General features: G+C 41.0%; 3 protein-coding genes across 8 annotated transcripts; 1 reads left to right on the top strand and 2 right to left on the bottom strand.

Annotated features, from left to right (window-relative positions):
• Positions 1 to 596: 596 nt before the first annotated feature.
• Positions 597 to 2,478, bottom strand: b3gnt7l (UDP-GlcNAc:betaGal beta-1,3-N-acetylglucosaminyltransferase 7, like). The gene is made up of 2 exons (XM_049017304.1): positions 2,375 to 2,478; positions 597 to 2,050 (listed from the first exon to the last, which is right to left on the bottom strand). Exons 1-2 carry the CDS (start codon positions 2,385 to 2,387, stop codon positions 822 to 824), a joined length of 1,242 nt encoding a protein of 413 aa, XP_048873261.1. The 5' UTR covers positions 2,388 to 2,478; the 3' UTR covers positions 597 to 821.
• Positions 2,479 to 6,157: 3,679 nt separating this feature from the next.
• Positions 6,158 to 9,805, top strand: c6h1orf174 (chromosome 6 C1orf174 homolog). 3 transcript variants are annotated; one of them, XM_049017312.1, is made up of 6 exons: positions 6,158 to 6,317; positions 6,958 to 7,038; positions 7,132 to 7,497; positions 7,837 to 7,966; positions 9,173 to 9,222; positions 9,391 to 9,805. In XM_049017312.1, the coding sequence occupies exons 1-5, from the start codon at positions 6,303 to 6,305 to the stop codon at positions 9,190 to 9,192; spliced, it is 612 nt and encodes a 203-aa protein (XP_048873269.1). In that variant the 5' UTR covers positions 6,158 to 6,302; the 3' UTR covers positions 9,193 to 9,222; positions 9,391 to 9,805. The 3 variants fall into 3 exon arrangements, with proteins under 3 accessions (XP_048873269.1, XP_048873268.1, XP_048873267.1); XM_049017311.1 differs by having other exon boundaries at positions 9,173 to 9,805; XM_049017310.1 differs by lacking the exon at positions 9,173 to 9,222 and having other exon boundaries at positions 6,159 to 6,317.
• A 488-nt stretch (positions 9,806 to 10,293) lies between these two features.
• Positions 10,294 to 13,176, bottom strand: dffb (DNA fragmentation factor, beta polypeptide (caspase-activated DNase)). Of its 4 annotated transcripts, XM_049017308.1 has the most exons (8): positions 13,004 to 13,176; positions 12,764 to 12,890; positions 12,336 to 12,524; positions 12,140 to 12,219; positions 11,761 to 11,931; positions 10,787 to 10,887; positions 10,581 to 10,701; positions 10,294 to 10,456 (listed from the first exon to the last, which is right to left on the bottom strand). In XM_049017308.1, the coding sequence occupies exons 1-8, from the start codon at positions 13,154 to 13,156 to the stop codon at positions 10,433 to 10,435; spliced, it is 966 nt and encodes a 321-aa protein (XP_048873265.1). In that variant the 5' UTR covers positions 13,157 to 13,176; the 3' UTR covers positions 10,294 to 10,432. The 4 variants fall into 4 exon arrangements, 3 of the variants coding, with proteins under 3 accessions (XP_048873265.1, XP_048873264.1, XP_048873266.1); XM_049017307.1 differs by having other exon boundaries at positions 10,294 to 10,701; XM_049017309.1 differs by having other exon boundaries at positions 10,294 to 10,611.
• Positions 13,177 to 14,838: the final 1,662 nt, after the last annotated feature.

Raw genomic sequence — 14,838 nt, 5'->3', positions numbered from 1 at the left:
AGGTCCCACTGTGAGAATATTCTTTGCAAACATGAGAACGTGATGGTATTTAGGGGCGACGTTAAATGATCTGCGATTGATTATATCCGTGGTTCATGCAGTGAAAGTTACGTTTTCTTTTGAACAATACATATAGATATGGCTTTATCCTGTGTCTATCGTGAGTTATGAAGGAAAAACTTGGAAACAATCAAAAATCACATTTTTTTTTCTTGGGGGGGGGGGACATCCATCTCAATCGGACAAATTAAAAAACAAAAAACTTTGAGTCAGTTGGTGTCCGAAATAAATGTCATACGTGACAATATCAACTGTTCAAGTTATCTATATATATACGTGAACTGCATCCCTATACAATCAAGCTTACCCATTTAAATTATAGGTTACACCGTACTCCAATTAAAGGTTTGCTTTCCCGAAAAGTTTTACATTTAGAAGTCTTTTTTTGAGAACCATCTATTCTCATCTTGAGAAATTGCACTTGAGGTTCTGAATTTAACAAGTTCAGAAGAGTTTGCGTTAAAAATACATGATCGAACACTTATCGTTAGCACGCGCGTCACCTGTCGCAGCCCTTTCAAATCCCATCAATAGTGTGTAGTTATAGCAAAAGTATGTTTATTTATTTAACAAACATTTCAATGTACAGACAAAGACATTGGATTTCAGCAAATACAACGTATACGATGTGCAATAAAACCACAACCAATCAATAACTTATATAACAAATTATAATTCCATCAATGAGCTTATGACATTCCAGTAAGATATGAACGATGTATTCCTTAGGGATCCCATACAACAACAACAAAGGTTCACAGTTAAAGTATTACTTTTTTGGCGCAAATAAGTTTTTTATTGTACACAATATTCCACATTCTAAGCAACTCCTGTGGGCCCAGTTTATGAATTACGATGAGGTTTCTGTAAAAGCACGGGTCGCTGTTCATGGGACTGACTTGGCGTTTCATTATGCCGAAAGTCCTGAATCCCGCATGCATCTCTGGGGCAAGATGCAGCCTTTGCAGGCACATTCCCAGGAATACGTCGTCGATGGGATAAAGCTCCAGGTCTTCGGAAACTGCAAATAATCTTCGCGCTAATTGACCCGACATTACAAATCCACCGCCGCCCACGTAGGGCGGGTAGGGTCTGTCGAACAGCTCTCTCGGTATGTAATACTTACTCTGCCGGTTCCTGATGGGAATCGCCTTTGAAATAGTGTCCCCAACAAACAGATTGCGTACCTTTCTCTCTTCTGTCTTAAAATCAATAAGGTCCATTAGGTTATTAGTGTTGACAAACACGTCGTCGTCACCTTTAAATATAAACTTCACCCGAGAACAATAAATATCGAACCATTTCAAAAAATTGACCTCCTTCAGAGTCAAATTAAAAAAGGTGTCTATAAAATCCCACTGCAAGATATCTCCATAAAGCCGATCCTCATAATCGATCAGTTTTTGTAAGTTTCTCGTATCTTTTCCTGCAGAGGGGGTACCTAGTAGAAATAGCGTTTTGATGATTTTGCCATCGATTGTCCGTTCCTTTCCCCAGGTCCTTCGCACTGCTTCTCGCCGGTCGTGTTGCTCTATAACAGACTTTACCACCATCAGTAAATGCAGGTCTCCAGTCCGGCATTTCTCCGGGTGGTTAATCAGCATCGGGAAGTACCGACAGTGTCTGTGTAACACAAATTGGTGAAATCTGGGTTCCAGTCGCTGAAACCACTCTTTCTCCTTTAGGTCTACATTTTCACTGCAGTTAATTGTCTTCACATCCCACTCTGCCTGGGTCGCGTTGGAAACAGACGCGCGATCCGCAGCAAATTTCTCCCCCAGTCCCGGTGGCGAATTGTTTCCCAAAGCGCTTCTAAATAAATCGCTTTGTACGTCCAAGAACCCAGCGGCGTCCTTGCTTTTCATGAGGTTTTCCTTAGAGTTGTTTTCCACCAGCTTGAGCTTTTGAAACATTAGCAACGTTCCAAAGGCTAAAATCAAGCTTATTAGTGTTTTCAGCACTCTCTTCCGTCTGAAAAAATACTCCATATCTGAGACACACAAAAAAGGATAAATGGTAGACTTATATGATCAACGTTGCATTTTCCTGATATGATGATGACATCGCTTAAGGTTTAGACCCGATTAATTAAATCCACCGCACTAGACCAGTATGGTTCTGCAACATAGCAGCATATTCTCCTTAGAGAGGAATAGACCGTGTTGAGTAGAATGAGGTTAGTCGGCATTCAGTTGATAGAGACGCAAAGTCTTTCAAAAGTTCGACCTGCTCTGGTCAAACCTTTTCTTGTACTTGCGTGTCCCTCTGCTCTGTTCATCATCCTCGGTTTTTCACAGCGGGTCTGTACAATTACCTTTTCCTTTCATCCTCCTCGTTCTTCACCAGTCATTCAGCAGAGGAGTGTTTGATAATCGCCCCTGGCCAGCCAGGGTTTCTTTGCCGCTCCTTAACCCTTCCCACCTCGCCGCGCCTATTCGTGACGGGCTGCGCTCGGGTTACCCGTCACAGATGGCCGTGTGTCACGTAGGTACATGAACCGTACGCTCCTTGAATAGATATCTAATAGGGGTCTTTTAATTAAAGAAGAGTAACATGTTGGCAATGGCATTGGTGTAATTAAATGAGAAAATCAACACAATATTCCTATGTATATTTAATTTATATATAATTTAAGTCTACCATATGTGAACAGTGTCACACCACTTTTTTTACATTTAAAAGAAACATACACAGCGATTTATATGTAATGGGTTCGCAATATGCTAGTATACACACGTGCAGTATATGCGTCGGACATCAGGGCAGTGCAGAGACTTCTCGAGGGACCGGGGGTGGGGGGTCTGGGTGGTGGCAGGTTTACGGTGGGGTCCCACCTCCCCCTGCTCGACTACTGTCGTTACGACCCCTTCTTGGGTCAACAACTTTTTTTCGTGAAATTGGGTCGTTACTTGGGTCTAACAAAGGAATAATGTGGCTCTACGGACCCTGATTTACCTTGAATAAGATGGCTGGAAGGCAGACGGACATTCCAAATGCTCATTATATTTATATATAATTTTTCTTACAGAAGCGGGTTGGCCAAAACGCGTTTTGTGAAATGGCTTAATCTTGAAAACCTTTGGTAGAATCCGAAACGGTGATGAGATGTTAAGTACTGCAAATCTCACCGCCTTAACGTACAGGGGGAATGAATAATGTATTCTTTAGCAAGAGAACTAAATATAAATTGGGCTGCAAATGTGAACATTGTGTGGATCATTCTTTTTTTTGGGAAGACGTTCTGTTCTGCAGCAACAGTGAAAAAGTGCCGTAATTTCACTACTTAACTCTCGTGAATGACATGAACACTGGCGAAGTGCTGGGATCCTGTGAGATTTTCTGTTTCCATGGCAGTCGAGAAGCAGCCTCTTGCCAACAACCACCTAAGCCAATAACACTCAGCTGACCCTAAGTGGAGAGTTTATCTCATTAGGGGACAAACTGGATCAGATGTGTATTTTTTGTGCTCTGATAAGGTTTATTGTTGAAGTGGTTCTTTGAATTTAGGTACTTTTGTGCTGGTTTGAGGTTTCTTTTGATGTAGTGGCTTAGTCACTATTTTGAGTAATATGTCCTTTTGAAGCTTGTTGTCTAGATCTTTTGTGCTCCTTTTATACCGGAGAATGTGCTGCATTACCTATTCCTTATATGACGTGCAGCTGTAGAGGGATATAGATCATATAAATCCAACAGCGATTATTACTGTATAAGAGCTTTATTTTTGCCGGAGAGAAATAACTAATCCAACTTTTAAAAACGTATCTATGAGTTGAGCTTAGAAACAAACCTGCAAATGGGTGCAAAAGAGAAATAACAAAAAAAAAAACAGGAAAGTAATACTTCAGTTGCAAGGGGAATATGTCAGCCCTTGATCTGAGAGTTTCAATCATAACAACACTCAAAATTTATCCTCAGGTCTCGAGTATATTGAAAGATCGATGCGTCGGAAGTGTCTCTAGGGAAATGCAAACAAACGGCAAGGATACAATTGTCACAAGGTGCCAACAGAGGTCCTCGGTGATGTGGTCAAGATAAATCTTCCTGAAATTCTTCACCAGGAGCAAGTAAATTATTCCATTTAACAAAACCTACACAAGGAAAGACTTTGCCGCCATTTGCGCCCCCTAATTTGGTAGAGGTAATTAAACCACTACGGTAGCTCTCATACTTATAACAGGCACAAACATTTTGAGAGGTGCATGCAATTCGTCATAGCCAATTGTAATTGAAGTATTTTTTTAAAGCCACTAACATAAGATTAGCATAGCCTAATATGTAGAGGTGCACTGATCCGATATTCAGATCGGTATGTATTAGTATACCGATCCATACTAATTAGACCAATGATAGGCTGTCTCAACGAAGTGCAAGTGACGCTGCTGCCAGTGAGAGAGAAATTATGGGGCATTTTAAAATGATTTTAAGCATTCGCCACCTTCCTGTACTCATTTGGAAGATTCAAATTGAAGTGCAAATACCTCAGAAATACTTAAGATGTACAAACGGCGGAACGGTACGTTATGTATGTTTGTAGTAGCCTAATCAACGCTTTTCTGTCATTTCTCATTTGTATTTACTATTTAACAATAATATATAAAGTTTACATATATAAAAGTAAAACGCTCTTGTATCGGAATCTGTGTCGGTATCGACAGTTATGTATCTAATCGAATCGGAACTGAAAAAAATGCGATTCGATCCCCAGCCATTCTCACTACGAGGAGCCACAGATGGTATCTTCACCAGCTGCATTTCTCTGTGGTGCCACTTGTGCAGGTTCCATTGGCGTTTCGTCTCTGCAGCAGATAAAGACAGCAGCGCGTATTACGCAGATCTTACTCGCTCACAACCAGAAAATCTATGAAAAAAGCTGTACGTATAGAGCCATCAAAATAGTGAAAGGTTGTTAATATCCTTCTCAGTCTTGTTGACCCCTTACTAACATACAGTAGCTTCCTCATCCTGCAGGTCAGACCCATCTGGAGCGTAGGGTACAGCACTGACAGAGTTTTGTTCCCCAAGATACAAACAATATTAATGCGCCTCCAATGGTACAAAAACGTTCCCCAGAGTCCATTTACCTATAACTAGGGTACAGCTGGCAGACCCTTGAGGATACAGCCCCAATGACAAGTAATTGTACCCTCAAATGAACCAATTGGTACTCTTTCACCGTGACAGTGTATGTATGCATACAAAACAGGCATATATACTGTTTATTCTATGTATTTTTGTTGTCTGTATTTTGGACGATTTATTGACAGAGGTGAGAATGGTGAGCGGATGCTGTTTTCTAGTTTCATGTTTTAATTTATCTTTCCATCGTAAATTGCATGGAGCAGTCTTGTGCGGAACCCCGTGCTGGTAAAATAACAGAGGACGCCGACGTCACGTAAGTGACTATGAAAGAACGAAGAAAAAATATATAGTTTTATATCAGGAACTCCAGTCCTGAACCAGAGGCCTGATGTATAAGATATGTTAGCTTCATAAAACAGGCGGACTGGTTGACAGCAGTAGCACTTGGACGGAAATGTGCTCTTATTCGAAACATGCATGAATGCTGCCCCCTATAGCAACTAAAGGAAAAGTAACCACATCGCAGTTGAATAGCCTATCACATACTACATATTGCTACTATATTTCAAAATCGTATATAGTAAATTGCATCATCAATCACATATGTTCCAGTTAATATTACTTACAGTATGCAAAGTAAATGCTGAGAATATAACAACATTCGTTTTTGCATGTTTAAGGTATTTTGACATTTTCTGCAAATAAAATAAATCACCATATATATATATATATATATATATATATATGAATTCAGAATCAAGTAAATGTATTTTGTATACAGACACATGCCAATACATTTTAAAACCAGTTTGATGTGTTCTGTTTTTGCAGAGCAGTGTATACAAGCATAAAGTAATTATTTAATATGTTCTATGTATTTCAGGAATCCTGCTGTTCTACGATTATTTCTCTATATTTAAAGAGAAGATTTAACTTTCAGTAATACCGATGTTGTGTCAGTAAGACTGATCAGCAAATTAAGTACGAATTTCTGCTTGATATGACGTAAGCGATGGTGGTGTCCCTATCAGTGACGCGCTTTGCGCGGGACCGGGTGAGGTGCCGAGTGGCGGCGGACCGTCCGACTTCGCCCGGATGAATCGGCGCTCCTGTGCCTCTCGGTCTCTGTTCGTCCGGCTCAGCGCCTCAGAAAGGCGTTTAATATGAGGAGAAAGCAGGTAAAAGCGCCGTATAATCCGTGTTTTTTGCGCCCCCCAGCTACCACAGCCGCGCTAGCTGCCAGTAGCCCTTAGCCTGGTGTGTTTGGCCTTATTACGTGCCGTGGAGGGTCTGGGCTAACAGAGTTAGCTGTTCGGGAATTTCTGGAGGATTTATAACATTAACTACATTTCTGCTCGAATTTTTACACATTTTACATGTGAATAACTTTCGAATGCTTTCAAAGTAAATTTCACAAGTTGTTAGCTAGCCTAGCAACTAGCGTGCTACTCGAGCATCGGTTCACAGTTAGTAAGTTAAGTTTAATATTTAAGGGCAGAGCATTTCAACGCTGAATGGTAAGTTTCTGTTAGATTAAACACGGTGTTAGCTAGTAAATACAAAACGAGACTTAAAAAATGATCTCGCACTAACAAAAGTTTTTACATGTAACGTCAGTAAGTCGACTAACCGGTAGCGCGACTAAAGAGTAACTCCGTTATGACGTAAGTTATTGGTTCGCCCTGCCCGGTTAATGCTGCAATCGAGTTTGGTTGCATGTAAACGCGTGGTTCGGTTTCTCATAGGCGTTTGCAGCCGGTTAATGACACTGTACTCGGTGTAAATGAGGTGAAGGGAGTTTCTGTTGTTCTTGTACAGGGCAGGACACGCACCTCGGCGAGGCTGCGAGAGAAGCAGGCGGCTGCCTCCCAATTCCAGGGAGACGGAGCTCCTAAACAGGTTAGCGCACGGTTTTAGCTGTGATGATGCTGCAGTTAATTTAATCTCGCACAGAACGTGTACCCACGCCTCCAAACCAATTATTGTTTACAGACATCCTTAGAAGCGGCAGATCTTCAGTGTCCAGTGAAGAGACCGAGAGGGAAATGTACGGAACGGAAAATAAATAGGAGAGATGCGAATTACCTGGCAGAAGATGGTTTGTCTCTGAGTCCGGTTGTAACGAACGGCAATGGGGAGAAAGACTGTACAGAAACCTCGTCTGTTGTGGCTGGACTTTGCTCTGAAGAGAGCACATGGGCATGCCTACAGGACCGGTCAGAGCCGGGGAACTGCAATGTGACAGGGCAGGATCCCGAGCCTTTGCTGGATGATCAGGACAACAGTATTTTCCTTGATGATGACAGCAACCAGATCATACCTGTGGGACAGTTCTTCGGCAATTTAGAACTTGTCCAGGTAACTGTCGAAGTTCGGCCAGTTTGGCGTGTCACACAAACTACAGCATCAGCGTTTACATACATAGTGGAGGATCACCGCATGTATCAAAGAATTTCACACAGCCTTGTAACTCCTGTACAATACAAATTTGAATGTTGTCAACATTGTTCATGCCATGCAAATGTGTCATTGTCAGTAAGCATGCATGTGACTGGTACAAAACAAGAATATGATTCCTCTTTTATTCTGAAGTTCATGTTGCAGTAACACAAACTTATCAGCTGTGTAGTTTGTATGAAATTCTGCATGTCTTAAACTTTCCTGGATACTAATAAATATTTGCATGTCTCGTCCCAGGATTATCCCCCCAGAGTCCCACTAGAGTCCCACATAAGCAGGAGGGAGTACCGGAGGTTGCACTATATTGCCAGGGATGACAGTGATGAGGATGTCTATGATGATCCCCTGGTTACAGAACAGGAGAATGGTATGCAGTGTTTTTTTTCACTTTATCGAACTGTGAGGAGTCGCTAATTTAATACAGATGCTTTCATTAGTAAGGGGAAGATCGCATTTAAATAAAAGGACTGAATTTCTTTGGCTTAAACGAGACTTAAATTTGGCTTAAAATGGCTAATGTTCAGTAATTTTAAGACTTTTAGTGGGGCTGCACGATATCTCACTGCGTTGTGGTTTTACATGATGGGTGAAACATTTGCCCGGACACTGGTTTTCGGTTCTATATGGATGTTCATTGAATTTTGTTGGCAAAGCATGCCGCACGCCACTGTCTTGGTATATATCGTGTGAGTGATAAGCACTGAAGAGGCTGTGGAAAGAGGGGACAGCTCAGCAGCTACAACGTCTATTTCAACGAGGAGATAAACAGAGTGTAAAGATGTCGGAGGTGTAGCGGCACTTTTTACAGTTTAAAGTCTGACACACTTATTAAACAGAAGGACACACCAAATTTATACTGGTTACCAACTTTTGGCCATGGCAGTACACCTCTCATTAATATTTTAGGCGCACTTCTAATCCGCGTACTAAATTGTAGGTGTAAGTAAATGTCTGTATAGTACTGTAATGCCAGCGTCTGGACAAATGATTACACAACTACACCCAGGGCCCTGGTGATTATTGTGCACGTGCCATGTAATGGCAGTGTGATATTGTGCAGCCCTGACTTTTAGGAACACTGCTATACCTCTGTCACATTCCAGCCCAGTTGGTGTGATGGTCAGCAATCTAATTTTTAGCGCTGTTCTTTTTAGGAGGGAAAAACAGCACCCTCACACCTACTTAAGTAAAATAATTTCTGGATGAAAAATGAATTGTGGGATATTCCGTAACTATTTCAAGGACGAAAGTCTCCCATTTTAGTGAAAATCAACATATTCAGTCATCAATAACATTGAAGTTTAAAAACCATAATAGAACTCTTGAAAAAAGTTCTAATCAAATACTGTGACAAACTTTAAAACATATAGTAGTATTATATATTATTAAGATCTGCAATATTGGGACTTTATAAATGACACATTTTGGTCTTAGTGGATAATTTGTATTGACATTTGAGGTGGGGGTTCTGGGAATGAACACAGCCTTACTGGCGTTGGCGCAAACGTATCCCGCCCTGGTGTTGCAGTTTAATACTGACTGGAAAAAATTACTCCAGAAATCTTCCCTCCAGACAGTTTCAACAGTACCTAGCAAACAGGAAGCTGGGAGCAGATGAGAGAGGTATGGCCCTTTTTCTCGCTTATGGGAAAGTGGACAGGATACCCAACAGCTACGTATCTGGTGAAAGAGAACAGCCTGTAATGTTTAGACGTGACCCCAACCTTACTGGGCTGATCGGATTTTTCAAAACGTGAGAACAGTCTTTCTTTCCCTCTCCTTATTTTACAGGTATGGCGGCCCAGCAGAGCATAAAGAATCGTAAAAATGGCCTGTTTTGATCACTTCTGGGGTGGACACAAAGTGCCGAGTCAGTTTTTTTTGTCCTGGAAACGGCACTCAGCAACTTCCTTTGTTCTTGACTGGAATCCAAAGATGTGCTGTGTGACCTGCCTTGGACCCTTGCACTAATGTATTGCTCCTTGTCCATTCGCCTGAAGTTGACTCATGTCTGTCATGAACACAGAGCATGATCACCTTGCTTATTTGTAACTTAAATTTGTATGTGTATAAGACATATAACTGGATAATTTTTCAATGACAGAAGCATGCGGTATTGTCGTTTTTTTAAATATTTGAGTAAATGCTGCAACTGATTTTAATGTTTATTAATGGTGGATAATGATCAGTAAAATCAATTATACTACTTGTCCAGGGTCCAGATTTACTTAATTTACAAAATGTAAGCTATGGCAATGTTTAACATTTTAATAAGACAACCGTGAGTGAATGGGATGGTTTGTAGTGTCAGAGGAAGATAATAGCCACTAGTGACTGAACACAAAGCAGGACTGTAGTGTAACATGTACTTAGTATCCTATCATCTTTAATATCTAAAAAATCAGTAATGACATCCTCCTGTTTTACTTGAGGCTTATGTTACACCAAATGTTGTTAGTAATAAGTGACACACAGAATTTTGTTTTTTCTAAGAATTTATTATGTGACATGCAGATAGAAAAACCATTAAATAAAATATAAAACTGCACTTAAAAAATTAAAAGGCTGCATTCTGATTTAAAAAAACCCAAAATTCTTGTTACTAAATTTCTCTCTGCATCTGTAGTCCCCATGTTCTTGCCGTGCCATGCAGGCTTCCTCTATAGATGCGTAGTTAAATCGGCATCTCTAAATTTCTCACACTGTATGACGAATTAGTGCTTTGCACTGAAGTGGCCTGCCATTCCGGGTAAATCCCAGCATTGTCTTGCCTGAATTGTCTTCGGGCACCTTTGTGACAATGATAATTGGTTAAAAGATGGATGGATCTTGTTTATGATGATTTTTCAGTTACGTCCTTGAAGCGAGGAGGGAAAAAAAAAAAATTCATGTCGCAGTTATTTCCTTTTCTTCACCTTGTATATTTTTGCACTGTCGCATGTCAGGTCATGAACGGTCTTCTTGTGGCAGACGATATGTACCAGTTTCAAGTTCTCGCACGTGAACAGCAATCTGTAGAAATATTCCCAGTTAATTTCACCGTGGCTGTGGTGCCCCAGTGCGTCCACCAGTGTGGGGATGATGGTCCGCTTCTTCTCGATCCTGAAGGTTTTAATCAGATGTGCTGAAATGTCTGTGCTGGCAGCACTGGGTAATAGGTGAAAGGATGCATCAACATGTGACTTACATGTGGTCGAGGTTCCAGGTGCTGAAGAGGATTCTGCTCTCTCTGTTCCCGTATGGATTAATAGAGTGGAGGGATGAGCAGCTGTCCTGATCAAAAGCACCCTGTGTGAAGAAGCAGGTTCTTATACATGTCATTTCATGTGAATTCACTGACATTAACCATTGTAGCGATAGCACTTTCCAGCAGCCTTTTGTAGAGCAGGCTGGAATGGCAAATTTCAGGTTGTGGCGTTGATTCTATCACAGCAGGGGTGAGGGTTAGCCCTCGGTGTGCGCAGTTCAATTCCACAGCGAGAGCTACAGCGCGCAGCAGACATTGTAATAAAGCAACGAATGATAGAGGAACCCTGCTGTCTAGACCACTCAGTGAAGCTCAAGCCAGCTTGGGTTCTCAGGTCATCCTCACCACAGGGGGCCTATGCATCACAGCAAGGGCCCAGTGCCGCAGTAGGGCACACCAAGGTGGGGGCCGTCAGGAAAAGTACTATCTGTAATCTGCTGCGCTCAACAGAATCAGCCATATAAATAATTCTAATGTAAAAGCCAACCGACGCATGCAGAATCACAGCACCTGCCAAGCCACCATGTAAACTCACAAGTGACGTGATGCTGTATTATTCTGCCATGCGTTCGTTCACCGAGTGCAAAATCACGTTTTCACCTGACAAGAAACAATGTAGCGAGGAAGGGCTCCTACACAGAGAACAAAAAACAATTGAGACCAGAGTCTGAATGTAACATATTTCTATTCGTTATTTTATAGGGCTGTACAAAGTGCATAGAGTGCAAAAGTACAAACGTTTCAGTCCATGTTGGACTTTCCTCGGTGCAAATAAAGCAATGCGAGATGGTTCTCCTTATATATGGGTTACTATACATGTGCACTGATACTTTTTCCCTGACTACCAGACCAGAAAAGAAAATAAACAAAGCACTAATTTTTATGGTGCAGGCCAACCCTAGTGAGCTACTCACCTGACAAGAAAACCAGCCTTCCCCGGAGCACATGCAGTCAGCCCCCTCTCGTCTGTCGAAATAGCAGCCGTTGTACTTGGTGGCTTTCAGTTTCTCAAGCATACTGGTGACGATTTTCTTGTATTCGGTCCGAACCCTGGAACTCTGAATGTTCGAAGCATATCCATCCACCTTGGTGGTAAAACATCAAAATTGTCATGTCCACCCGGAAATGCATCATGTCTAACTACACCGTACACAAAGGTTTGCAGTGAGAGCAAAACGTTCCATGCGCTTTCTCTAAATATAAGTTTTTAAAAACTTATATTTGTTGAAGTAGGATAAGTGCTTAGCCAAGATCAAGTTTAAGGATTACTGTAGGTACAATTACAGTGATTACCTCTTTCAAATATCCTCGAATTCTGCTTTCACAGTTGTATTTCATGTAATCAGACTTGGTCTTAAATCTAGTGTCAATTCCTAAAATTCGAAGGGCAGATAAAAAGCAGGTCAGCATAACAACCACAGCTCAGAACTGCAGAATATTAGTAACACGGGTGAAGCGTTTTTGGAGGGTGGGAATGTTGTAATATTACCCTGGAACCAGTCGCTGTCCTCTTCCCTTTTTTCACTTTCGGAGTTGTCCTCTAGATTCTGAAGTAGATCACTTAGGATTTTCCTCTTTCTCTGAGACTGTTCATCGGTGAGAAGGTTCTTGGCAGATTTGATTAAAAGGTCGTAATGACGGTTCGTGGAGCCAAGCAGAAGGCTAATATCAGACGCAACTGCGGACACGGAATGCGTACACATTATTCACACTTAATGAATTCAACCCATTTCCCCTTTAACTGCACTCTTTCGAATGTGAATTCTGAGATGAGATTAAAAGAGAAAATCAAACGTCTAACTGCTTGTTCCAGATTAAAAAGGAAATAAAAGATTAATAAAACTGGGCATTAATACCATCCCTTGAAGTTACAAAGTATAACTGTCACCACGTGTTGATACATTTCACTGGACCTACATCCATCCCAGCTCTGTCCTTCAGGCAACAGAACGAGTTCAACGTTGTCCGGAAGCATTCTGAAGTAATCATCACCAACTTCGGTTCCATCTTCATACAGGCAAACCCGAGATCCCTTCAGTGGTACCTAATTAATGACATTACAATGAGCCACGATCTTTGTACTGCAGTCCAGATATAACAAGCAATAGCTTTCACTTCCGTGCAAAACCACCAGCTGTTGTTTCACACCCATAGTACCTTTAAAATACTGCAGCCTTTTCTGAGAAGTTCTTTCACATTTGCAGCCGCGACTCCATACTTTGTACTTTCACCGCGGCGTCTGAGTTTCACAAGTTTATTCTTCTTAAGTGATCGAAACATGCCTGCGCTTCCCCCGCCGCAGCTCCACATCCACCGGCTATTTTTCGAAGTCCTGGGCATGCGCACAATTCGCAGCCCCGCCTCCCCACAACTCTGCAGCCCTGCGGACACCCCCACCTCATAACGTTCAGGTTTATTAATACAACGGACCCTTCACTTACGAACTCAATTAATTCGCGGGGGCTGGTCAAAAGTCAAGTTGGTTGTAAGTGAACACAATTTTTTTTTCCATAAGAAATAATGTAAGTACCTATAATGCCTTCCGAACCTCCCAAAGCACCCCTTACCTAAACTATTCATAATAAAAAGGTTGTAGCCTATAATGTGCGCAATTTACCAAAAAACATCAATAATTTTCCTAGTGTACTCACCAAAAAGTTATAAAAGTTTGCATAGCCTACCAGAAACAACAATTTCATTCTGTACTCACCATTAGGCCACTTAAAAAAAATGGTTCTCGTCTTTTTTTTTTGGAGTGGGTGGGTCGGGCGGGCGGGATTTTTTATTTATTTATTTATTTTTACAAATTTTGATTGACTGTTTGGACTTTCAAATATGTAAGAAAATACATATTTGAAAATACATACCGAAGAGAGCAGACCTACTTAGTACGCCTCCTCAGTTCTTCGTTTGTTGCGTTTCAAATACATTCAATGTAAAAAAATACAAGAATGTAAATTCCTTGATCCATGTGTATCTCATAAATGCCTTCCCAACTATGGATTTGGATACTTTATGCTGATGTTTCATTCGTGAATATAAAAATGATACTATTTGAAACCAATATTCTGTTTGTCATTCCCATTCTAAATGAACAACCAAGATTTAAAAATATATATCTAGAAAGAAAGTGTATTAAAACATGTTAAAACACGAGGAATTTACAAAATACAGGAACCTGAATGGTTGAACAAGGAAATGCAACTCTACAAACAAGTACTTAAGAACATGTACCACATCACTTCCCCAGATTTAAATCTTTGCACCAGCCCATCTCAGGTAGAGACAAATTTAGGTTCATGAAACCATTCCAAGACTAGGATTACACAATGTGGATCAATCGTCGATGTGGAATGCGCGGGAAATTCAAATTTCGTCATTCTTGGGCATTTTCCATGCGATTTTTACGAAATAATAAAAAAAAAAAAAATTCGGGTCGGAGGCATTTCGGCGGGTCGGGCGGGGACGAGAACCAATTTTTTTAAGTGGCCTTAGAGTAGATATCTTTGGTTTGCAGGAAGGGAGGAGAGGAGGGGATGAAATGGGAGATGGTTTGGAAGGAGAGGCGAGATTAAACTGCAGCTAAGGAGCAAGTGTCCCTGACGCCAAGAAACATGACTGTTACGATGTTAAAAAAAATGTTATCCAATCAAAGAAAAAAATTAATTTTGGTTATCACATGACGTTTTAATAACATAGTTGCGTGATTCCGACATAAGCTAATCCTGCATCAAACTACACCCAAGACGAAGGTTCGCAGAAAATAAATGATTTTCATGTATTGGTTTTCATACATCACTTGCTTATTTTGTTGTAACTTCTTTGGCAAATTTCGCGAGAGAGCGCCACCTGGTGGTACGAATTCTAGCACCACACATGAATATAATCCTCTTGATACACATTGAAGTGCCTCAGTGACAAAATATTTCTTGGATTTCCACATTTATACATGCCTCTCAGAGATATTCAGAGCACATAAATGCACTAAACAT

Source organism: Brienomyrus brachyistius, chromosome 6 (genome assembly GCF_023856365.1).
Source record: "Brienomyrus brachyistius isolate T26 chromosome 6, BBRACH_0.4, whole genome shotgun sequence".
Taxonomy (NCBI): Eukaryota; Metazoa; Chordata; class Actinopteri; order Osteoglossiformes; family Mormyridae; genus Brienomyrus; species Brienomyrus brachyistius.
Note: the sequence above shows the minus strand (reverse complement) of the source record. Positions and strands in the feature narration are given on the sequence as shown.

Coding starts and splice junctions, on each gene's coding strand:
- c6h1orf174 (XM_049017310.1), top strand. Junction 7,498..7,836: donor GCAATTTAGAACTTGTCCAG/GTAACTGTCGAA, acceptor GTCTCGTCCCAG/GATTATCCCCCCAGAGTCCC. Junction 7,967..9,390: donor GGTTACAGAACAGGAGAATG/GTATGCAGTGTT, acceptor CTTATTTTACAG/GTATGGCGGCCCAGCAGAGC.
- dffb (XM_049017307.1), bottom strand. CDS start 13,156: ATGTGGAGCTGCGGCGGGGGAAGCGCAGGCATGTTTCGATCACTTAAG. Junction 12,891..13,003: donor AAGGCTGCAGTATTTTAAAG/GTACTATGGGTG, acceptor GTCATTAATTAG/GTACCACTGAAGGGATCTCG. Junction 10,702..10,786: donor ACCTGGAACCTCGACCACAT/GTAAGTCACATG, acceptor TAAAACCTTCAG/GATCGAGAAGAAGCGGACCA.